This window comes from Tauraco erythrolophus, chromosome 20 (assembly GCF_009769465.1).
Source record: "Tauraco erythrolophus isolate bTauEry1 chromosome 20, bTauEry1.pri, whole genome shotgun sequence".
Classification (NCBI taxonomy): domain Eukaryota; kingdom Metazoa; phylum Chordata; class Aves; order Musophagiformes; family Musophagidae; genus Tauraco; species Tauraco erythrolophus.
The window spans coordinates 2736856-2762421 of NC_141484.1; the positions used below are offsets into that span (position 1 = coordinate 2736856).

Sequence of the window (25566 nt, forward strand, 5' to 3'; positions counted from 1 at the left end):
GGAGAAGCACAAACACCAGACGATGGCTGGCTCTAAGGCTGCAGGTGACTGCCAGGGCTCACACAAGCTCCCAGGCTGGCTCTTCCCAGCTTTTATTCATCCAGCCACCTCCTCCCATTTCATGCAAAACGGGCTACGATTTTTAAATAGCTAGTGTTTATTAATCTATCCTTTTTTTTGGCTGGAATCAAGCAATCCCATGAGCAGCCCAGGATGGCCTGGGCAGTGGCCAGCTCAGGATGGTCACCTGTCCCCAGAGGTCTTCTCCTCACCATAACTCCTAGTCTTACCTCCTCGCCAATAGAGATGCAGGCTTTGGAGTCTAGATCTCTGGGTGGCCTGCAGGAGAGAAAAGGGAAAGATGTGAAATGTTCCTTAGGAAGGTCGGTTTTCCCCCAGTGAGTAAACACAAGCCCCCTGGTCCCCCGGGCCGTCCCCTCACAGCCCAACCCATCTCCTGGCTTTGCAGGAGCAACAGATACAGCCGAGATCCACCAAGTCACCCAAAAAGGGGTCAGGAAAGAAGCTGCTGGAATTGGCCTTTCTCATATCCAACTTGCCCGTGCAGGAACCCAGAGAGGTTCACTGCGAAAGGCAAGCCAGTTGGTGAGCACCAAATCTCTGCCAGCCTGTATGAAAAATGGATGCAACAGGCATAAAGGTCTAAAACCACTGTAAATGATTATCTAAGTCACCCGGCACAGGTTAACTGGCTAATAAAAGTCAATCCTCAAGGAGGTAAAGCAAGCCAAGCAGGCTGGAGTTGCACAAGTTGCCTTGAAAACACAGGGTTTTCTTCTGCAAGGCCAAGTACGTAGGGAAGGGGACGCATTTTTACACCTTGGCCAAATGCATGTTACTCAAACTGGGTGTCACAAGTGCCACATCGATTAAAATGAGGGGCCCATCCTGTTTTTCCTGTTCCTGGGCACATCATTAAGCAGCACATGACATGTCTTATGGGCAGTGGTGGGCAGAGGGTGATGGGCTGAGACCCTCTGGTTGTACCTGGGGCTACAAGAGAAATAAGGGCTGTGAAGTTATTATCCTCCCTAACGGTGCCCAAATTAACTGAGGTGTTCTGCCACCGTTCCTTGTGAAGGGTCCCCGTTATCCCAGAGCTGGGAGCATGAGCCCTGGGTGCTGGCCATGACCGGCCACCGGCCCGTGGCCACGGCAGCGCAGGCGCCAGCGACGGCTGGAAGGCAGCTGGGGTTCGTGGTTTGCTTTTTATTCTCCCTTAGTGTTTGCAGACTTACGTGGAGCTTGTCTGTGGTTGCTCAAATGCTTCTTTAGGAATTTTCAGCCCAGGGTTTCTCTTCTTGCCTGCGAAGCAAAAAAAGGGGCAGAATTAAAGAAAGGCATTTTATTTCATTGTTTTGTTTTGGTTTAATTTGCAAAACACAGCTTGTCTATATTTGTTGACCTTATTTAACATAAATGCCTGGCCAGGCTGGTGGTGTAGACTCAAGGCACAGAGTTCAAAACATAAAGTGCTTTTGTTCAGTAACGCTTCATTTAGACCTGCAAGGTCTGGCTGCCAACTTGGTACAGAAAACAGGCAAGGGCTCTGGCAAAGGCGGGCCATGGGAAAATGCAAAGTGAAAGGTATTTCTCCTTCGTCAGCCCTACCCACCTAGGATCCCTTAAAACGTTTCTTTGATTTTAAACCACTCCAGATACATAACTTAGAAACCTGGGAGGATTAAAAATCTTTTAAAAATTGAATCTGAAAGCCCAGGAATGAGATTCTGATTCTGTTTAAACGGACGTTTCTGTTTCTTGGTCATTAAAGTTGTGCAAACCCAGCAAAAATAAAGCAGAATTAGGTTTGCAGGCTTCAAAGCCATTTGTTTCTGTTCACACTGACCAGCCAAGCTTTTCTGAGCTGGATGAAGCTCAAGCTCTGAAGCAGTCCAAATGCAGGCTCTCCTGTAAAGGGGGTCCAAGCCGGCAGACACGACAGCCAGGCAGACCAGAGAAATACAAGAACCTTTTTATGACTAAACATATACAGCCACATTTCAGCACGGGGTTTTGAATTCCCAGATAAAATAACCTGAAAACATAAGTCATGTCACCAAAACCCCAAAGTAAATATCTGGCCGTTTGGTTGTGTCATAAAATCCCTGGTCCCCAAAAACGGCACAAGCATCTAATTTAGGCGTTAAACATTTTTAACCTAACAATTTGTATCAACTGCTGCCTTTCTTTTAAGCATGAGTTTTACTCTCTATTCCCAACACTTTCAAACTTTACCTATACACGTTTGAGTTTGTTTTTCCTCTTGACACAATCTCATGTCACAGACATCCCAGAGCCAGAGGGGTGCTAGATCAAAGTGCAGGCACCCAGAATCAAAAATCACCTTTTTTAAGCAATTAGGCAATCCAGATTGCCAATCTTTTTCTTTTTTTTTTTTTTTTTCATATTATCTGCTCCAAAAGACAGGATTGTGCTCGCTCCTTTTGGCAAAGAGTCATTCCAGGATGGCACAGGCTGCGACAACCCAGTTGATACTTTGTGGGAAAATAATTTATCGGAAACCACTGTGCACACTTCGCTATCGGTACTAGAAATCAACAGAGCTGCAAATTTACAAAAGGAAAAAAAAAAAAAAAAGCAGCCAATTCTCTGCTCCAAGGAGCTTCCAGTCTAACACAGAAAAGGCAAAATAAAAGAAGCAAGGTCACTCAGAAGCATGAAGAACAGCTCTCAGTTTTCCCAAGAGGTAAAAGCTGGCCTGTAAGGAAGTAAAAATCATTTTAAAAACAAGTGGAGGAATTTCTACAGTTAGCAGAGCTGTTCTTTCACCCTTTTCCCTCTCATTTTCTTAGTTGTACTCCAAAGGTCTCCAGAAGGCACAACTGAGGAGCGAGTCCTGCTGTGCAAGATGCTCTAGATACCATTTCTTGCCCAAGCTACGCCAAGCGCACATCGGATCCAACAGGATGCTAAATGGGTAACAGTGTTCTTGGTGTTGTCATGTTCTAGCTAAAAAAGGAATCTCAAAAACACAGGTCTTGCAGTGCAGGCAAACAAAACCCTCTTTCTCTGGCATTTTCTAAGTCTGCCATCCCAGTGACCTCTCCGCCTCCGAAAGCCTGCCTGCATCCTCTTGCGGTTCCAGCAAACAAGACAACCATGGGCACAAGGAAAGCAGTATCTTCATCCTTATTTTGCACGTGGAAATCAAGCAAATTCGCTGTTTGCCCATGGAAGCAGGAACTGCCTCCTCAGCACTAGAGCTGACCTCTTCTTCTTACCACTCACCAGCCATCCCTTGGCATATTCCACACATCAACCATCCATCCACACTGCTGCAACGACATTCACACAACAACCAAAATCAAAAGAGAAACAAGCACAAATTTGCTTTGTTCTTTCCTTTTTCTTTTTTTTTTTTTCCTTTGTGGATTTGCTTGCACAATCCCACGTGCTGTACCTGAACCTCAGGAACCTGCTTTCAGGCAGCTCTGGGAAGGTGAAAATGGGACCTACTGGCAATTAACCGAACTTGAACGTGAACCAGAACAGGTTGTGCAGCATTTAATCTTATCACGGTTCACAAGTGGTGTCAGCAGAAGAACTAGGTAGCAAAATGCCAAACCCAAATAAATATTAAAAGCCTTCCGCCTTCTGGTGAAATAAAATCTGCACTTTGGGGAGTTTATTTTCCTTGTCTCTTCTTCACAGAATACAATATTTTGAAACTTTGCCATTTTTTTGAAGCACAATCTGTTCGCCCAGCCGAGTTGCCAAGACACAGACACAGTTTAACGTTCTTTGGGGTTTTCTTTTCAAGAAAGAAGAAAGCAACAACAGCAGCAAGAAGAAAACAGGGATTTCACCACGGCACCAGGAGAAGGGATTGCAAACGGGAATTGCTGCGGCCGGGACTCGCACCTGCAGCACCAACGGCTCCCGCGGGATCAGCTCGCGGTGCGGAGGGGGAACGCGGTTCCCCCCGCACCACGGCTCACCGCGGGGGTGTTTAATGAAAGTCTGTTTAATAAAAGTCTGTTTAATAAAAGCTGCCACTCTGGCAGGGTGCAGCGGGGTGCGGGAACCGGGGTCCCCCCCTTGCCCAGCTCCCCGGCACCCGGCTGCACGGGGGAGGCTGGGCTGAGGGTCCACAGCTGCTCCAAAAAACAAGGGTCCAGGTCACACATGCTTGAAAGAGTTTCTCCTCAAAGGCAAACACTTGATGCTTAGAGAGCTTTTTTTTTTTTTTTTTAAGGAAAAAAAATAATTGGAAGTCCCAAGATCAGTTCTCTTCAATAATAACTCCCAAGCAAGCATCTCGCTGTCAAAATAAAATCTCCCAGTTTACCACAGCAGGCACCGGCTTTGAAAGACGACACTGTCTTAAATTGCAGTTTGCAGAGAAAGTCATCTGTACAGGAGCTCAAAATGTGGAGGCAGCTTAATAACACACAAAATTGGATGTTACCTGTTCCATTCACCAGAAAACCAGTATTTTCCATAGTGTTTTTATGAATCATTATTATTTTTAGCTTTGTTTCCTGAAGAAAATCACCACCTGTGTGTATCTGACAGTCCGTGTCCCTTGTGGCAAGTTCAGACCTACTGGCCAATTTCAGTCCTATCTGACCGAGAAACTGAGCTTCTGGAGATTGCAAATCTGCTAAAAACAGGTGACTAAATAAAGAAATCTCCAACTCAGAGGCAGGTTGAAGCACAAAAGCAACCCATGGCAGACATCAGGCATCCACGTTCAAGCTGTGCAGAAGCCCCGAGCGTCTCAGACACCAAAATAACATCACAAAGCTCAGTCCTGAGCCACAAATCAGCCAGGGCCTGAGCATCAGAGCTGGGGGTTCACTGCAACTCCTTGGGATTTGCAGTAAGGAAAGCCCCACTGAGCCATCATATAAGGTATGAAATCTAAACGTGGTTCCTTCTGCAGAAGGTTCCCAGTCCTGGTTGGTCAGCAGATGGGACTGTACATCTACTCCCCAGCATCCAAAGAGTCATGAGTATTCTGTGTCAACAACCATCAGTGGCTTTCTGGTCTCTGTGCCTCCAAGCTAAAGCTCATTTGAGAGCTCTCCCTGCGATTTTCCACATGGAGACTTCCACTTGACTCAAAAGTCAGTTTTGAAGAATAATTGAGGGGAAAAAAACCAGACTGGTTTGGAGCGATGCAGAGAGATGTCTCCAGCATCAAGTTTTGATTCCACTAAACATCCAGGGTATCTGGAACATTAAGCACAAGCTTAAATCTACTTTCTTTTAGCAAAGCAAATACTCACAGTAAATATTGAACTGACTGGTGCTAGAGAAGTTGCCACTTTTAAAAAACCCTCAGCGCTTTCTCAGCAAGAGCATCGACCAGGGCAGCAGCAATGTAAGCAGTCAGCTGCAACACCACCGTGTCCCTGCACCCTCCTGTGCCCACCTACCCACCCTGCGTGGGCACCCACCCTTCTGCACCAGCATCACCTAGAGCAGCCCACGAAAGTCAATGCTGAGAACCAAGTGAGGTCTGAAAGTGAAACTGTAATAGGAAAACGAAAACCTGACTTAATGAAAACACATTAAATACTTCCCTGTGAAGGTCTTAAACTCAATTCCTGAGGGAGAGGAGAAAGGCAGAACTTCCACTGGGCTTGTTAACCTCTTCCCACCAGCACTGACAGAGCGTGCAAGGAGATTAATGTTGCTGGCCCCTTCCAATTAGGGCAGCGTTAAATATCAATATTGAGCAAGGAAACTTCAAAGTTTCACAGCAGAAGGGTAGGAAGCATAACAGAGAATAACAAAGCGAGGGAAGACAGAGGAATTCACTACCCGCATAGGCTGTAACAGAAAATAAACTTCTACTTCTGAAGGAAAATCCCAGCCTCCAGACTTTTCATTGCAGACAAAAACTTTTTACGATATAATCCAAAGTAAATGGTTCCTCGCCACAAAAAGCTCCGATTTCCTTCAAAGGATATTAACCAGTTCTATCTTCACCACAATTTATTATTAAAGCTGTGTTCAATAGCCGTGTAGCAACACTTTCTTTCAAATAACACTCTGGAGCATATAATTTGCTGGTAAAATTTCACAGGCGGGAAATGCCTCTGTCTCCTATTTTTTTAAGAGATAAAAGTGGCTCATTTACTATTCCCGTCTTTCCTAAGGATTTTTTGTCTGGTTTCTTGAAAGGTTCTGAAAGGCAAATGATCTGCTTTTCCCCCATCAGCTGTACTCAACTGCGTAAGCAAAACCCTCACCCCTACAATGAGGGCAAAATGGAAATGCTTTTTTTTTGTCCCAGATGCCCTGGAAATGCCCAGCAGGAGACAGTTCTTCATGCAAAGACCTGGTCTTCAACTGCAAAGGGCATCTCTTACCCATAGCCCAGTTCCAGACCGTACTTCAGCAAGCAATGGTAGATTTGATGCTGTCAAAGAGAAGTTCAAGCCTTGCAGGCCAGGTGGAAATATCCAAACCTCAAAGAACTTCACCCATTAACACACCTGGACCCAAGCATAGAAACACTAAGATATCTCAAAGCTGCTCATGGCACCCAGGGCAGAGCAGGGTCCCCTGGAGCAACTAACTTGCTGTAGATGATGCAGCAACCTCATGTTTAGCTTCGGTTTCACATAGGATGACCAAAGAAGGGGGGAAATATTTTTTAAACAAGTATTAAAGATCATCTCACAGGTTGAGATGATCACCTCTAGATGATCACCTCTAGCATATTTGGTGGCCATTGGCACATCCAGGTCCGAGCACACCATCACTGCTGCCAGCCCCATCACTGCGTCCTGTGCATGCCACAACTCACACCTTCATGTCTCCAGAACTGAAGCTTTTCTTCCTGTCCCCACTCCAGGAACCACATTTTGGGACAGGACACAGGAAAGGCAAGAGCACTTCTGTGACTGTGATGGATTTTGCCAACACGTACTGGAATCAGGATACATCTGAAACACTGCGCCAGGTGCCGAGACACCACGAGACAGCCCTAACTTCCTCTGAACTCCTAGCCCTCCCCTCCTCCTCTTGGTGCACTTCTCCAAAAATAAATATATAAGTAAATCTCATTTCAGACCAAAGCTGGAAATGCCAGCAGGCTAAATGGAGTGCTTGAGTCTCTTCTCCTTGCTCTTTCCCTCTGCCTCTCCTTTCTGGCACTGACTGATGGCTGAGACACACCGCAAAGAGCGGGGGAACGTGCTCCTAAAGACACCTCCCAGAGACTTCACCGGCCAACACCCCCCCCCAAGTGCAACCAAATCTGCTTTGGCAAAGAGGAGATGACCTCCGAGCCACAGACCAGAGCTGGACACTCTCTTTTCCCAAAGTTAGTCTAAGCAATGAAAATACAGAGACAGAAACACCCTGCATCTCCATCTGGAAAACCAACATCTGGAAACCTGCAGAGCAGAAAACCTTGAACTGTTGGCACAACGCATGAGCAGATGATGCTGCATTCACCTTCCATTTTAATTCCCAAGGCTCCTGAATATAAGAATCATGGAATCATGGAATCATAGAATCACAGAATGGTTTGGGTTGGAAGGGACCTTAAAGATTATCCAGTTCCAACCCCTCTGCCATGGGCAGGGACACCTTCCACTAGATCAGATTGTTCAAAGCTTCACCCAACCTGGCCTTGAACGCCTCTAGGGATGGGGCAACCCCAACAGCACGACATGCCACAGCCTGGGCACAGTTCACCCTGTGACCACATACCGGTCGATCCCAAACTTGCCGATACCATTAGCACCCACACTACCCTGCTGGAAACGCAATTTGCTGGCGGCCATGCCCCGGGGTTTCTCTGTCGCGGGGCTCAGCTCGCTCCTCTGACTCAACCCTGCACCCCATAACGAACCCGGAGTAGGAGAGGCCCCAAACCAAAAGAGCAGAGCTTTTGCAAGGAGCGCCGGAGGGGCGCCGACGGAACCGCGGAGCAGAGGTTGTGCAAGGGCTGCTCGGATCACGCCGGGGTTATTCGCGTCCCAGGGCCGCGAGAACGAGCCGCGTTTGCACAAACACAACGGAGACAACGATCTTCAGCTTTGCTGCAAGGGAAAATCACAAGGTCAGTCCTTCGTGCCCGCCTCAAGATTGGCCTCCAGCAGGAGACGGTTCGGTGGCGCAGCTCTGAACAGCACAGGAACAAAACGCTGGAAGAAGGCGAAGCAGAAAGCTTTGCAATAAGGGCTCCAGCAGACTAATCTCTGGATCCCGCGGTGCAGAAACATACAGAAAAGTCACCAAACTGTGCAAATATCAGAACCTATTTGCCTGCCTTTCAAGAAGCTCTGTATTTCAGTAATTCAATTTTGAAGGTAATTTCCTGATTCAGGCTAATCTCTCTTACTCTGCCCATTTTCCTCTTAACGCATCCTGCAAAAGGGCTGCAGGCTGCTGTGTTTGTTCGTGTCAATACAGAACCCAGAGGGATGTGATTTCTTCTTATCTATCTGCACATTTTAGTTACAGGAGTCTGCTCGTCACTCTGATAAGCCTGCACCTCTAAGGGTTAAGACCTTCTGAGCATGAAACGGAAGAGACACTTTTGATAGAGATTAGACATGAGATCCTGCGCTAAGACATGAGCTGAACTCAGGGCTGCAGGGATGCTGGGAAGGGAGCAGGGAGCTGATACAGCTTTTGGCCAATTCTGAACCCTCCTGTAATCCCTCACGCAAGCAAACGGAGCCCTCCTGCAGCTCTAGTCTGAAGGAGCTTGCAGGGAGCGCTGGGGCAATCATGTGCTGGAGCAACCCTGCAGCAGGTTTTGTGGGACACCAACACCCAACGTCAGTTTTGAGATGAAGACTAGCTCTCTGATGGAGGGGATAACACAATATAGCTGGACAGGAGAAGGTATGACGGTTTAGGACGATCTTTCACGTCCCATGGAAGCTGATGCCACCTCGCTGAGCTGTTTCATGGGCTCCAACACTGGCTTGGACCTTACATTGCCAAGACCTTGGACTTCACTTCCCAGCTGGGCTCTGCCCCAATGTGCTCCCTGCACCCCGCTCAGTGTCTGCTTGCAGAATCACCAACATGAGAGAGGAAATGGGGCCTTCAGTGCCCATTTTCACACTCACAGACCAACAAAGAGCAGCCACATGCTCCCTTCTTATGCTAACAGAGGAAACAGGGAGGTGACAACAAACATCTTTTCTCCCAATCTCAGCAAGGGAACTAGGTAAAGCGTGGGGCCACCATCACGTTCCTGTTGAGCTGGTGGCAGGACCACACTGGTATGTAGAGATGTGACAAAGCAAGACAGAGTCCTCCCCCGACGCCCTGCACTGCCGAGGCAGCCTCTAGATTAGCCAGCTTTTCTTTAGAATAGGGATGCAATGCAAAACAGCCCTAAATTCATCGTACTTTAGGTGCTAATGTCAGTGGGAGATGGTAGATACGAGGGTTTTGCCTGCCTATGGCTTTCAGCATAGGCCACAAGAGACTTTAATATTAAAAGTCCTGTTGCAACACTTTGGCTGAACTCACCCGGTGTGTGCATCCAGCTGCTCGAACTTCGATGGCCTGGGGGTAAGGGCACGGCTTCTCCCAAACAGCTGCACCTCTGTGCAAACGGTGGCAACACCACCGAGCAAGAACGGCACTGGACGCAGCGGAGCTGGGAGAGTCTGCTGTCAGGAAGGGAATTCCACCCAGGCTGGGGCTCTGGTGCCCCGAGCTGACCCCCCCAGCCCCAGCCCTGCCCCTGCTCAGCTCTCCAGGGATCAGCACCCTCCTCCTCGGTGCTGGGATCTCCCAGCAAAGTGGAAATGTCCAGTTCTCTGCTGATTCACCCCAGCTGGGAGATGCTCCGTGAGGGATAGGTGCTGCCTCGTGACCCACGGGATAAAGATGGGAGGAGGTGGTGAATGGAAGGGACTGGGCAGTGGGATGCGCACACTCCAGTTTCAGCTCTAACAAGCCCATCCACAGCCACAGGAAAATTAATCATGGGATCACAGAATATCTCAGCTTGGAAGGGACCCACAAGGATCATCGAGTCCAGCTCCCGCGGTTGCGCAAGCCTTGTTTGTGTGCGTGTCCCCTCTCGGCCCCGCGCGCAGGTGTGCTGCGATAATGAATTAAGACAAAACCACCTCTGCTGCTTTGGGCTCTGACTCACATCCACCAAAGCAAAAGACTTTTGTGGGTGAGGATGTTGGCAGTTGCCAAAGGATGGGCACAAAGCAGCCCAGGCTCACACCACCGTTCCGTTCCCCTTGGCACCTGAGAGCGTTAATCCAAACCCATTGAGGTGGTTCAAGCCAAGGATGGGAGAGCAGCATCAAACCCCACCAGCCTTGTGAGACTCCCATGACACCCTTTAGCTGCAAGGAGACACCAGTCCACGCCCAGGCTGGAGCCATCTGTGCCTTGATGTTCTGGACACAATGGATTCTCCAGAGACGGTTGTGGAGGCACACGCATAAAAACAAAAAAAGCAAAGGTTGATGGTTTGCCTCTGCACACCCCATCTCCAATAGTCTGATGGAAATCCCATAGGGACCAAAACCTCTTCCTTCTTCTCGCCTTGCTTTGCCTAACTATTTTTCCACCCATCAACTTAACTTCACGAGTGCACCCAAGCCTTTCTCATCACACATGGAGAAAAATGACTTCCACTCCTCCCATCGCGCCGTCTCAAATGCCTTCAAACCCTGCAAATCACTCGCAGCTGCCTGACATGAGGCTGCAAAAGCCAAAATCTCGGGGACACCTTACTGGGGTCAAAGCGATGCCAAAAAGGACTTTGTTTTGTGCCCCTCAGGGTCGCTGGGGCGGGTCACATCCCTCGTGTGGCTCCTGTGCCTCCGGCATTTGGGCAGCCGCGTCCTCCTGTCACTCTGGGAAGACACAACGGTGGCAGAGGCCCCCATGGAGCAACGGAGGCCACTGGGACCCTTTCCCCTCGCCCCCGTTCCCACGAGAAATCCCAGCAGCGGAGTCCTGGGCAGGCGAGGGGCTGGGCACCCGTCCCTCCCGTCACCAGTACACCATAAATCAAGCCCGTATTTTCCCTCTGCCCAGGTCCGCTGCCTTCGCTGCCTCCCCATCCCAGAGCCTGTTTTCTCTGCTGCTTATCTCCAATTAGGAAATCCACAGGAATCGCAGGCTGGGGAGGCTGTTTGTCAAGAGTCTCCAGCCCTCGTGGGGATTTTTTATGGGAGACTTTTGGTTTAGTCGCTGCTTTGTTTTCCAGCCCTGCTTGCAGTAGGAGTTTGCTGGAATCAAAACTGGAGAAAAGCTCTTGGAATTCACCCGGGGAACAAAAGGGCTTTTGTGCAGGAGGATTTGGAGGACGCGCTGCTTTCATTGCTGCTACCTTTACTTCTATTCTCCCCCTACCAAAGTGTACCTGCCGGCGACACCGGAGGAGGTGGGCTGCTGCCCGTGCCCGGGGGGGATGCGTGGGCAGGAGGACGGACACCTCCTGCACCCACAGGCAGCAGGAGCAGAGCAGAAGGGTGAAGGGCTTTTCCAACACTCATGCACCGCGGCGTGCAAGACCTACCCGAGCCTTTCGGCCAAGCTTCGTGCTCCCCACCCCGGCTCTGCCCCTCGCACGGAAGGCAGGGTGGGCTCCGCTCCTCAGTGCAGCCCCAGCACCCTAAAAAGCATCCCAAGGGACAGGCAGGCTCTAACGTGCCAGTCTGTGCTCCCTCCGTGGATGAGGGGCTGAAGCTCCCACGGCCAACACGAGCCGGGCATCGCTGCCGCTACTCGACTCGCTATTTTCACTTCCCCTTATCCCCCGAGATTTCACCTGGAAATGCCACAGTGAGTGACCACACACAGCAACGGGGCTCTGACCAACTTCCCATACGAGTACCTGGCAGGCAGCAGCACGAATCCTATGCTCAGCACAAGAGCAGGCGCCCTGCCTGCCTCAGCCACAGTGGGAGCAGGATTTGCCTTAAATCCACCAGCCCCAGCCCAGCTACAAACACTTCTGCACTTCCCAAACCCATCGCTCCCTGCAAAACTCGACACAGGAAAGGAGCATCCACCTCCTCCTTTCCCTACTGCTCTGCAGAGCCTCAAAAACCAACTTTCTCAGGGCTGGCTGCAGGGAAGCAATCAGGATGCCCTTCCAAGCAGACAGACTTTTTGCTCAAGTTCTTCCTCCAGTTTCAATTTTGTTTTTTTAAATGTTTTTTTTTTTTAAAACCCTCCTTCTCCTGGAGGGTTCTGCAAGGGTTTTTTAATGAAGAATTGCTAATGGAGTGAAGACCCTGCAGCACAGCTTCATTTCCCCCCCAAAAAACAGATGTGCTCCTGCATCTGCCCCGGCTGCCCGGACACGGAGGGGTGATGAGTCCGTGCACCTGGCAGAGCGGGCGAGGAGCAGCCGCCCCGGCAGCACTGGCACGGCACTTTCCGAGCCAGGGCCTCTTGGAGCTGTCAGATGTGCTGCCAGCCCGGGGAAATGCAAATTGCTTTGGAAAACGAAGGTGACATTCCCACCCGCTTGCTGATTTCTGCTGTGTTGCAGACTCAAAAGCCCGGTTTGGGCTCGTGGCTGCAGCTATGAAGGTTCTCATGTCTTGACAGTGCCTACATTAAAGCACGTGCTTACTGCGAGCACACGCTCCTGTGAGGCTGTATGAAGTGCCAGGCTGAGCAGGAACAGGTACCCAAAAGCTCTGCCAGACTGTTGTCGGAGCCTCTGCAACGGCTGCAGCACCTGTCCCTGCGCACCCAGCTGCAGGATTCAGCCCAGTTCTCAGCCGTACCCCCCAAAAGGGACAACCCGCACACGGGCACTGCCAGAAGTCCCTCTGCCAGCAGTGCTGCCAGCCAGGCTGTAGCTTCCTCCTCGTTGCTTCCCCGTGCCCGAGATGCTGCCCCATAGCATCCGCTGGCAAAGCCATGTGGGCACGCACTGGGGCTTGTTCAGCCGAAAATGGGCCAGGAGGCTTAAACATGGGAAGAGGAGGACTCTGCTAAATGAGGAGGGTGTGATGGGCCAGGAAGGACTCCCCCAGGGAGCTCAGGAACCAGCCCTTTGGGGTGTCACTGTCCCCAGGGACACACACCCCGTTATTTGTCCTTCCGCTCGGAACCGCTGCTCCCCACGCGTTAACACGGTCCCAGTTCTCTGCAGATCCCAGAGCGGGATCTCATCTTATCTGCGGGGTTCCCGTCTTGGGGTCATCACCCTCGCAGCAGGACAGAACAAAATCTAATCAATACCACAGGGAAATCTGAGCTCTGGGTTTATTTCTGAGAGCGGGCGCTGCAGGCAGCCGCAGCGGTCTCATTTTACCAAGCACAGATTTAATTTGTTCAGCAAATTGTCAACGTTGGACATTCAAACTACATCTTCTTCACCTGATGCGCTGCGTACAGAACTCACATTTATAATTTTCTGCCCAAGAGTAAAGCCACCTTAGGACAAGATGGGCCATTTACGTTCCACAGAAAGCTGTCCATCGATTTTGTCCTTCTGAGAGTTACTAACTTTTACAGTCAAATGGGAATATCCATGGAAATAGAGGAACAAGGCCACAAGCCATTTCCTTAGTGAGTGTCCTTGCCCTCTGCAGAAGGTCCCTGACGACCAGGAGGGCTGTGTTCATCCATGTGGTCTACCATCCTCTGTGCTCCTCGGAGGAAAACAGCACCTCTGAGTTGAAAAGATTTAATGAATAGCGCCAAAATGGTACGAGACACCTCTAGACTGAAATACACTTTTCAGTCCCCAACTTGTGCTGTTCTGCTTGGCAGCTGGCAACTGTTTGTTTCAATGAAAAGTGGTGAATTGAAGATAATTTGAGGACCTCTTTCCTCTTCTGTGGTGCAAATAACGCTCGGAAGAATTTCAAATCAACGTCTAATTTTCCTCCCAGCGATACGCTGCTCACGCTCTGTCCTTCACTCGCGGCTCGGGCCAAACGGATGAGTTGATGAGAAATCTGGTGGCAATCTCACCCAGAGGTTTTCCTGCACTAGGAGCACGCCACAGCACCCACGGCATGGGGGTGGAAGGAGAGGAGCTGCTCCTTTGTTTAACATTTTTTCATGGGGAACTTTCATAAAAGTTCAGCCAAATATTGTGATTAATTTTTCAACACGGTCAAGACTTTGACCAACCTGCCTTTGTGCTACTCCATCAGACAGCTCTCTTTTGCTATTCTTTTTTTCCTTTATGAGCTTATTTGCTTATTTTTGTACCATCATTATTAAAGATGGTATTTGACAGTTCGGGACAGCACAGATGGGAGGAACTAACTCATGCTCCCTCTGCTGGCACCGCCTCCCAGCAAATCTGTAGGTCCTACTTTAAAAACAGACAGGAACCCTATTCACAGCCAGAAGCCAAGGGCAACCGCAGGAAAGCCAAACCCACGTCCTCCCGTCGGAGCCCCGGCTCCCACCCAGGTCTCCAGCGCTGCAACTCTGGGCACTGCCCCAACACCAGTGCAGGACGAGAGGCTCCAGGACAATAAGTGCACCCAGTTTGCACCGTCAGCAATAACAGGAGCTGCTCCACGAAACCATCCCCAGCAGCGACGGGCGAGAACCGGAGCTGCTCCACAACTGCTACAGCAGCAGCAAGTCTGTCCCACCACGAACATAAAGTCTCAGTCCTGAAAGCACTTCAGCAACGTATCTTTGCATGTTGAGAAGCCTCAGAAGCTCAAAGCCACACACACGGAGGTCTGTAGGACGCAAGGCGGCTCTTGGGGCTTTCAGGGAAGCTCTTTGGAATTCAAACAGATTTTAGCCAGAGGTCAGAGAACATGAACTTTTCCAGCTCTCCTTCCAGACACCTGCTAAAAGCACACTCTCGCTTGCAGCCACATAACAAAGTAAAGCAAGCGGTATGTAAAGAACAAAAGCCCTTCCCCAGTTTTTATCACTCAATTTTATTTCAGTTTGGAAAACACGCTGAAGAAACACATTATGGCACAGTACTGGGGCAGAAGACAGCAAGTCTTGCCCTTTTTTTCGGCAGTAAAGTATCCCTGACACAACTGGGCAGATTTTTTTCTATCCACACATGTCCACATGGATCAGACTCCGTCAGGTTACATCTCTCCACCCAGCCCCTAAATCAGGAGCTGTAAATACAAAACTCCCTTTATAAGCCTTCCCATCAAAGCCTCCACAGAACTCCCTGTATGAGGTTCATGGCTGCACTTTCAGTTTTTTCATACACGCTCGCAAACACGATACTGCTTTCTAAATTGCAAGAACAGATAAGCAGAAATGGGAAAAAAGAAACCCAGAGAGAGCAGGGTAGCATAAATCATCAACGCAGACCCATGATGTCCATCCTACTTAGCAACCAGGACAAAATACATCCCCCAACCTTGTAAATTCTTCTGCGTGTGCTCAACCCCAAGCACATTCAGTCCCACTGACTGCTGCACAAGGACTCCTATGCTCCAAGTTCAGCACATGCACAAGCAGCTTCAAGATCAGAGCGCGGAAAAAAAAAATAAATCCTATTTAGCTTCTCTTTGAAGGGGAAAAAAAAACTTCTTCAGACCCCACTCGTCCAAATGAGGGCCCTGCTTGGCTACAGCTGCTCTGAATCGGCTCTGATTCAATCTCCCAGATTGCTCCTTGCGTTTCAGCTGCGGCAATGCCTTTTTAAAGCAAGCTCCTGCAAAAAGAGCCTCCCCCCTCATGCAGGAGGTGCTGGCTGGGAAGATGCTTGCACAGGATGGGCCCTGAATGTGTGTGCTACCAGGGAACGTGAATGCTGGTTGCTGCTGGAAGCACTGGCATTGTTCTGAGGTCCACGCAGGAAGAGGGAGAGGAGGAATGCTCTCCTGTTGCAGGAAGCTGTTCCAGCCTCTTCTCAGACATAAAGCTTCTGATTTTTTTTTTTTTTTTGCAGGGGAAGTACCAAATGTTTTTGAGGGGAAGAGAAAAGAAGGAAAAAAAAAATTGCATGCTTAGCTATAAAGGAAGCTGCTTAATGACATGAATGAAACTGAAGTCGTGCTAGGTGGGAGCTTGCTGTGCTGCCCAGCACAGGTGGCTGCGAGCAAAGGCACGTCCTCATGCTGTCACCATGCAAAGACCTGGCGAGGGGCAAGCCCAGGGGTCCTTCTCCCTGCCAAAAAGGTGCCTGCTGTGCATTCAGTCTTTCTTGTCTCCAGAAAGCAACTTACTACTGATCATCTCCAAACACAGCCTCTGTGTCACCCTCCCCAGCTGCTGGGGACTATTTTGGGCTCTCCCTCCAGTTCAGATGCTGCTCTGTCGGGGGGCTGGTTTGCGATGTCCTTTCACGCAGAGCACCACACTGATCTGGTCTTTTAGTTAATTTGTAAAACCCATTCCTTGGCAGGAATTCAAGTTCTCCGTAGAGATGTTCCAAGTTTTACCAGCAATGAGCAAATTACTGGTGTCCTTAGGAAAGGTAAGGAAGTCAAGAGTCTATGTTAATTGCCTTTATTTTTTTTCTAGCAGGTATCTCCCAAAGGACAACTCTATGCCACATAGAAGGGCTCTCTGGTTACAGAAGTACCTGTATATATAGTGGCTGTCATGGCTTATTGCATAGACATCTGTGTAAACTTCAGTTTTAAGTATGTTCACTATTTTATCAGACTTTGTGCTTTGTTTGAGCCAAGCACTCCTTGTCTCCAGCCTGGTTTCTCCTGGCAGGTTATTAGGGGATTATGGTTTCCATCTCTTACAGTTAAAAAGAATAAAATGCTTTGGAATAGGTTGAAAAACAACAGTATCTAGAGCATTGCCTTTCTTCTCCTTTAATAGGCTACTCTGTCAACCCCATGCTTGTTAAATGAGAGAAAAATCTGTGGGCATGCAGTGAAGGTCAATCTTGTGGTTTTTGAAAACATTTAATTAGTACAGTTAAGTACTGAGGTCTGCTTGGGAGTGAGCTTCTGCATTAACCATCAGCATCTTTCAATTTGGAGAAGCAAACCTGCAAGAGCAGACTGCAGGTTAAGTCTACATCTCCATGTCCAAAACTTAAGTGGTGTCCAAGCTTTGGATGAGAACTGTTGCAACTTCCCTGTCCTGTTGCTGGCTCCAAAATGTGAGAGGGGGTATTTGGAAATCAAGCTGAGATCTCTGTCTACACATCATTAACAGCACAGTCCCAGCTGGCCAGATCCTGCCCTTGTGCAAGGACTGGGGTGACCCATTGCACCTTCAGGGACCCATGAGTGCTGCCAAAAGCCCTGTGCTGTGGCTTGTGCTTCTGCTCAGGTGTTTTTCTAAGTGCTGAGGCTCAGTGCTTAAACAAATCTACTTGGGATGTAGCTTTGCCCAAAGGGGGTTTTGGCATTTTGATGATAGCACGTAAAGTCCCTGCCTGTGCCTTCATGATGCACCTAACTGGAAGAAGGGAGGCAGCTGTGCTCAGCTCCTACAGGTGTTTCACTCCTCGAATAAAACTACAATAAATGTCACATACCTGTGCTTTAATCCCTAGGCAGTAGCAGGCATAAATGCTGTGATCACAGGCTGACAGTTCCTTTTTAAAAGGCCACAGCAGCAGCTGTTTGAAAGAAGAAATCAATTCCAGTCCTTTCAAAATCAAATTCGGGTTTTATTTCTTCATACTTTTGCACGACTGGAGACCCTAATTGCAAGCCATGAAAGCAGCCCCAGGAAGAAAGGGCTGTGTTGAAACCAAAGCTGGAAAGTGTGCCTCTAAATGGGTGCCAGCTGCCAGCGCTGGAGAAGTGCCCCAGGAACAAGGAGCTGGTGCCAAGGGCAGTGCCAGGCGCTGCACAAACCCTCCACGCAGAGCTGGTGCCAAAAGGACCTTCTCATCTCATGTGCCTCATGTTTTTTGTTTTTTTTTTTTTAAGTGAATGCTTCACCTCCTACATGCAGGTACTTGCGTGAGCGTGCAAGTCCAGCGGGCTCCTGTCCATGAGTTGGGAGATGCTGAGAGATGAGGAGAGCAGATACAATGGAGCAAGTCCAGGGAAAGAAGCCCAGTAATCAATGCTGGGTTCCCCTTTAAAATTTTCCCTCTCCTCCTCTTTCTGATGCTAGTACCCTGGGAAGGTTTGTCTTTGCCAGATGGGGACTTCCATAACTTTGGCGTTGTCGGAACGACAAAAGACTTCTTTGACTCATTTTCTATATCTGACCTCCAACTACTGGAGAAGCAAGAAACATTCTTAACAGGAATGACAACGTGGTGTGAAGCGGTAATTTTTATAACACAACTTGTTGCTCGAGTGTCAAATAAGCCCTGCTGAGAACGAGGGACTTCAGGATCAGACCTCGCTGCAGGACGAAAACAAGCACAAAAGCACGTTGCCTGGGACTTCCATGGAAGAACAGCCAGCTGATGCTCTGAGGCCATTTGGCACTGATAAGCACTGTTTCGTTGAGTGCAATTACATATTTTTGTTTAGAACATGATTCTCCTTCAAAAGCAGCTACCAAGCCTCTGCTGATTCAGCCTTCATTAAAGGCCTCTTCCTGCAGACACAGCACAGCGCTGACTCCTGTACTGACTTTCTATTGCTGCCTTATCTTTGGCATCTCATCTGCAACTTCTACTGCCTTTTTTTTTTTTTTTGTATTTCCATGCAGTAAGAGTGGATGCCACTTAGGCTTCAGATCTCGTAATGATTTTTCATCTGCTTGGGTGCAGGCTAGGGAAAAATCTAGCCTCGATTATAAAATTGCAAGCTAAGTAGGCTAACAAAACAGCAACAGCAAGAAACTGGATCAGCTTTGCTCAGTGAAGTTTTCCTGTTCAAACAGGAGGGGAAAAAAAAAAATAAATGCTTTCTCTCTCTGCAATCTTTCTTAGAAATAAGAAACTATCTCAGCTGCAAAGGCTGCTCCCTCTGGCTATTCGTACAATGCTCCATGGGCTTCGCTCAGCTTTTTGCAGCAGCCTCACAAGCCATGGCCATTGCTCCTATGGTGACTTTGAGGGGGAAAGGAGCCTGAGTAGCTGCTGCGGTTGGATGCTGCTCGTACAAATCCAGGCCCCTACTTGACAACAGGATGCAAATCCCGAGCGATGTTCAGCCAAAGCTTTGTTAGCACCAGCAGACCAAGATGCATGAGTAGCTTTTTGGAGCTTCCATAAAGGACGGTCAGCATCTGTTTGCAACATCTCCAAAGTAAAGATGACTCAGAAGTGCTTTAGCACCCCAGAGACTTTCATGGTGGGATGAACCCTCTGAAACATCAACTGGGTGTTTGGAATTTCTAGCTTAAAAGGAAGGATAGCTTTAATTTTGGCTTTGAGGCAAAAGAAAGCCCTACAAGCGAGAGTCTCAGGCTTCCCTTCTCCAAATTTCTTTTTACTGAGCCAGGATTACTGAGCAGAAGACACTTTTTCATTCACACTTGTCAACATGCAGAATATTGTGGATTTGGAAGACAAAAGCCAAAAAAAAAACCACACCCCAAACTTTGTGCACAATGAGTAGATGTGGAAATTGCCTTCACCACTCTGCCACCACCGAGCACACCACCTACCCTGGCAGCTCCAGGGGCCCAGATCTGCTTTCCTGCTAACACTGCTCCAGCTGATAATACTAATCTCTTAAACTATTCCCAGACAGGCCCTAAGGAAGGGAGCTAAGTAACTCCACAGGTAATGAAACTTTTTTTTTTTTAATTATAGCTCTGTCCATGCCTAAAATTAAAAGAACAGTCCGGCCGCTGGAGACTGACTCAACACTTTATATAATGATGCTGCTGGTGGCCACGCTGCCAACTCGTACAAAGCACCGATCGTCCCCCAAAACCTGAGTGACCGCCGTAGGATTTTACTGGATTTTACTCCTTCCCCTTACTCAGAACCACTTGTGCCACCCACTGCCACGGGGAAGCCGTGACCTGCCCGGTGGCAGCTTTAGCTCCCTGGGAGACACGGAGCTTTGCCTTTGGAGCTGGAGCAGGAGCAGACCTGTGGGCAGGCTCACCTTTAGAAATGCAAGTTCACGGGGTGAAGGCAGGGAACCCCATGGGAAAGGGTTGGGAATCATGGCCATGCCCAGCGATGAGGGTAATGGACACCACAGTCCTCCAAGCACATTCGCAGAGGAGGGCTGCAAGCCTGTCCCCCTCCTGTGCTACCAAAGCTCCCACATTATTTTTCTTTTTCCTCCTTTTTCCAACTCAAAAAAGGGATTGGAGCTTGTTTCAGATGTGTTGGGTTCAAATCCTTTCCTGAGAGGCTTCTATAGGTGTTGTTATGGCTCTTTTCAGCAAGAGAAAATGGACAAGTGACATCAAATGCATGTGTTGTTTGGGAAAAAAAAGAAACAAGCAACTTTTTAGTCACCTTGTGTATTTGCAACCACGGTACACAGAATTTGCACATCTGCCATGTGACTTTGAAGGTAATTGTGTTCCATTAATGACAATACTCTTGGAGGAATGAAGTGTCTCATCTCTCTAAATTACTCCTGTGGTTTTAATTGAGTATCATTTGCCTCACCTTAGCAGCTTGTGTATGTGTCACGGGAGGGAATTCACCCCAAAGGAAGCTCCGTATTTTTTTTTTTTGGTGGCTGAAGTAACAAATGAGCAACACTTACTGTGGCAGTGAGAAACCTCAGCTTTTTGCTAGTTGCACACTGGTTTTTGCACCTCCAGTGTCATTGCCTGGAAGGGACGAGAGCTCCTTCCCTGCCCAGCCCAGCAGCGGTGCAAGAAAATGCCTCCTGAGTGCAACACAGAGGGAGCAAAAGGTGGTACAGCAGAGCAGGCAGCACATCCAACAAGGGTGAAATACTAATTCAATGTGGTCTCAAAAAAAAAAAAAAGACAAATTAAAAAAAAAATAAAAAATCAAGAACTTGAACTGAAATTGGCTGTTTGCTGCTATGCCAGGCCTTGCTAGGCTGGCACCTCGCTGCCCGTGCCACAGCTTGGCACAGCCTGCCCTTGCCAATGCCTGTGTCATGGGAGCGTTACTGGCGAGGAGCTGAGGTGGTGCTGACGAGGCAAACTGCACATTGCCCAACCCCAGGAGCCTTGCGCTGCTCACAGGTTAATTTTATACCAGCAAAAACCTGCCACCTACCTAGGATGATTTTTTAAAAAAAAAAAAACAAACAACAACAAACTACCATTTAGGCTTTACATCTGTTCCACTAGTAACTGGAAAAAAAAGAGCATTTTACGTAAAATGTAGTATTTTGAAAAGGTGCAGGGCCTTTGGTCAAAGTCCATAGGGTACATGTTCAGCCAGCATCACGTGGGCTGTGTTTCTCATAATCTCCGTATCCTTTTTCCAGCTAGAGCAGAAAAAATTGTATTTGAAACAGCAAAGCCTAAGAATTAGGAATGCAATCAATAGTTAAATGTATCTCATTTCAATGTACTGTTTATGAATTTGTGCTCTAATGGAACTGCTCCCCCTTTTTCTTTTTCTTAATGGAGAAATTTGCATATTTGCAGGTTGCTTCTCTGATGTGGGCTTCCTGAGTGAATAATTCCCCCATTACAATGAATTTTGAAGGTTCTTGAATGTATCTGCTGTCACAAGAGTCTAGATTTATAGCCTCAAACTGTGTTTAGCTTGTAATTAATAGACTTCCGCATTTTTTTCTCTTCCAGAATAATATCCTATTAGTCATGACAGCCAAATGTGCCACTTTTGGGCAACGATTCAACTTCTTCTGAACTACCACCAACATCGAGTCCCACTTGTCCGGAGCGGACTCCTCTCTGCAGGTGAGAAACAAACTGCAGGGACCTGCTGATTTTCTATGGATTGCTCCATCCAACTAAAAATACCATTTTGCAACATAAAAGAGGGAACAAAGGTAGAAAGGAGCACGGGGTGAAATGCAGGAGTTTGCACCCGATGGGTCTTTCTGCCTTGATCTGCATTTCGTTGACCACAGCATCTTAGGGAGCCCATCAGGGTGGCAAGCACGATGCTGGAGGAGGCAGCTGCTGGTTTCTGCTATGGAAAGGGCCAGAATGAAACTGTTGCTTCCAAACTCCAGGGAAAAATTTTATCACCTACAGCCCGTGCTATGGCTGTGCAGAAAGCACATCACCTCTGATGCACGGCACAGGTAGGGTCTGAGGAGCAGTTCTTGTTCTCTTAATTAGGTAAGATTCCTTGCAGGGAATAAGTCTTATCAGAGAATAACCCACCCGATGACTGTCCCCCTGACAAGTAATGTTAAAAAAAAAATTAATCTCTGGCAAATTCTCAGAACAACTCTGAAAATGATTCAAAGCAGGGAGAGGGCTCCGCAGCTCAGCAGCTGGCTGAAGCTCTGCGCAGTATTTTAGAAGGCTGACGAGGAACCTCCTGTGCAACACATGAAAGCTGATCCTGAAACGCAGATTATGGCTCCCTTAATTCATCCTGAAGAATGATACCTCTGGTGCAAACCCTGGAGCTGAAACCCCTTCCCGAGCAAAACCTCAGCCCGAACAGCTGAACTTGGAAAACTTATCTGCGTAAGGAATTCAAACGTAGACACTCGTTTTGCAGAGCGCGAGATGGACGGGAAACAGATTCAAGAATGATGCCATTCATCGGGATCATGTTTTGTGGGTTGGCTACTCGTATTTTTCCCATTTTCCTTGTACCGAGAAGGACGGACAAGGCCAGTGCTGGCGAGCACAGGAGCCAAGCGGCACCACGGGCGGGTGAGCTGCAGGGCCACCACCACGGGTCCCTGCCTGTCCCCAGCTCTGCGTGCTCCAGCTTTCCCACCCCGAGACCTTCTGGGGACCCCCGGGAAGTGGCTGCTCCCCAGCTCAGCCCCTGCCCCTCCGTGGGTCTCGCAGGGACCCTCCTGCGAGCAGCAGCGTGCTGTGGGTATCGTTTGGTTCAATTTTGCATTATCAAACTTCCTTGGCTCTTTCTATTGGAAACTTTTACAATTCTCTGCTTGGCTGGAAAGGATGACTGCAGCAAACCCAAATTAGGAATAAATTATACAACAACTTTACATTTTTCTTACAAAGGAAAACTGTGTGGCAAGAGCTGTGAAAGCACCTCCTTCCTAGGTCCTCCCAGCAAGGTTTAGAGTAGAAGGCCACTGACTTCACAGATGTCTTTTTAAAAAAAACAAAAACAACAAAAAAAAAACCCCAAACAATCAACCAACCAACAAATCAACAACAAAAAAAGCCCCATTTGCAGTTTGGGAGCTGCTCTCCCACCGGGCCATGCACTGTCTCTCACCCCCCCACTCCTCAATACGTGCGAGGGCTGCAAAATGCACCGAGATGCAGCTGCAAGATCAAATCCAAACATTCAAAAGAAGCTCCAAAAGCTGCATCTCTGTGGCCAGGCGCTGACATATGTGCATCTATTTTCACAATGAATGGCCGGAGCAACTCCTCCTTAAACAGCTCAGCCTGCTCTTGCAGGGACTATTGCATTCCCACAGCATTTTTGCAATATTAAATTCTCCACCTCCTCCCACCTCCCCCCCAGACCCCCCCCCCCTTGCAGGACACAAGGCAGAGCCACTCCGGAAAAATCACCAAGTTAAAAAGCAAAAGCAAACCTTCCCCCTCGCGCTGGCAAAAAAACCACAATAAAATAAAAATAAAAAATAAAAATAAATCACTGTTGTCCCCTACCCAAATACCCCCCTCCCGCTCCATCCGAGCGCCGAGCCCCTGCTCCCAAATGCTAAATAAAGCAGCTTTTCTGCATGCTCATAGCGATCTGGTGTTACAAACCACACTGCTGCCTCTGACCAAAAGTTACCAAATATTAAGGGGGGGGGGGGGGGAGAAATCAGTGGAAAATGATCTCAGTCCTGGCACAATAACAATACTTTCCCATGGAAACATAGGTATATATTTAATTCCTGGTAACTCTACTCAAGTTTCACCTTTCATCTCCTCCACGGACTTCTTTAAAAGTTTCATTTAATTTTGCACTTGAAATTAGCTGCAATTGGCATGCATTGTGCCCGCTTTGCATGCATATATACAGTAGCGAATGCATCTGCTCTTCGACACCCTTTATCTGTCCTGACTGTGCAAAAGGCAAAAAGGGCTCAGTAATCCCCGCAGAAGAATTCAAATAACGTCAATGCACAGCTGAACTGCAAGCCCTGCCTTACAGGAACTGTGTGTGTGAGTGTGTGTGTCTGCAAAAAGGCACATACTAAACAGGAAATGCAACTGAGAGCCATTGAAAGCCTCAAACTTCAAAATGCAATTGCATCCCGAAAAATGCATGCATGCACTTAAAAATGCATGCACGGCTTTTTGCATATTTGCAACGAACAGAAGTAGGAGCCTTACCTCTCGACTGAGACATTTTCCCCTTTGCTTTGATGGGGGAGGGGAGCACAAAAGACTTTGCCTTGCCTCTCTTCTGGAGCTAGTTTTGCAACAAAGATGCAAACTGCAAGCGCTCAATCTTCGTGCAACTGGAGTTTTCCTGACTCGCTGCAGCGGCTCTCCTTGCAGCGTGGGGGGGACGGGGTGGGGGGGGGCGTGCAATTGCACACTTTGCAGGGCAGCTTGCAGAGCGGGGGGTTCCCTCCCCCCCTGCTTGCAATGGTAGGGAAGGCTCTGCTGCACCTACATGATGGGCCAGGGCTGGCAGCTAAAAGCTCCAAACTTGGAGCTGGGGGCGCAGTGCGCAGGCGCGCTGCCGACGGCCGCCGCGCGGCCGCCTGGGGGCTGTAGTCCCGCCGCCCGCCCCTTCCTGCAGGGGGCGGCGCGGCGCTGCGCGCCCCCGCGGAGCCTGCGCGCCCCCGCGGAGGATCAGCGCGCCCGCCCGTGCCTGCGCGGAGGCGGCGGCGGACGGGGAGGGGAGGGGAGAGGAGAGGAGGAGGGGAGGTGCGCGCAAGTGGCGCGCAAATAGTGCGCAAGCAGCGAGAGCGCCGCTGCTTTTTCCCGGCCGTGCGCGCCTGCGGTTTCGCGGCGATGCGCGGAGGTGCCTGGGGTCGGCGGTGGCTCCGCGGCGCCTCGCCTCGCTCGTTTTTGACCCAAACTGCGGTGGTCGCGCCCCGCGCAGCTGCTCGGTGCTCCCGGCGCGGTGCGGGAGGAGGATGCGGTGGGTGCTGGATGGCCTCTTCCCGGGTGCGGGGGGAAGGTGGCATTTCCCCGCTGGGATCCTGAGGCTTCTTGGGGAGCAGCGCAGGGCTCTGGGGCTGGGGCTGGAGGTGGCGGTGGTGGGATGGTGTGGGCAGGGCGGTGGGGAGCAGGGAAGCCCACGGGGGTCTGTGTGCAGTCAGCCCCATCGCTCCCTGGGCACGCTCGGGCCCGGCTAGTGCTGCCAGCCGCGGGTGCAGGCAGAGCATCCACCGCCCGTCACCCCGCCCCAGGCCTGGGGAACCCATCGCCATGTGCTGGTGCACCACAGTGAAAACGGGAGAGCTCGGCGTGGAAAAACACAGCGGAAAGAGGAAAAAAGACACGCTCCGTTTTGTTTCCGTTGGTTTTAGATTTTAAGGATCTGTTGGAGAGAAACCTCTTGTTTTTGTGCTCGTATGATGCCGGGGGCGTCCCACGTTCTGCGTCGCGCGGTGGTGCCTTGGCTGAACCACGGCTCTTGGCCACCTTACATAACACTGCCCGGTTCTTAATCTTTTTTTTTTTTCTCCTTTTCCCCTTGTAGGCAGAGCAGGTGAAGTGAGTTTA

The 25566-nt window shown here is 49.3% G+C and overlaps 1 protein-coding gene across 2 annotated transcripts in view; it reads right to left on the reverse strand.

Annotated features, from left to right (window-relative positions):
- Positions 1 to 24380, reverse strand: part of MAP2K6 (mitogen-activated protein kinase kinase 6) — a 39794-nt gene extending 15414 nt beyond the window's left edge. The window contains exons 1-3 of one of the 2 annotated variants that reach the window (XM_086623967.1): positions 24220 to 24380; positions 1260 to 1326; positions 291 to 339 (exon numbers count right to left, since the gene is read on the reverse strand). In XM_086623967.1, coding sequence (XP_086480093.1) covers positions 291 to 339; positions 1260 to 1326; positions 24220 to 24235 — 132 coding nt within the window. In that variant the 5' untranslated portion in view covers positions 24236 to 24380. Of the gene's footprint in view, positions 1 to 290; positions 340 to 1259; positions 1327 to 2106; positions 2123 to 24219 lie in introns of those variants that run through there. The other variant, XM_086623968.1, reaches the window with a different exon arrangement.
- Between the last annotated feature and the right edge of the window lie 1186 nt (positions 24381 to 25566).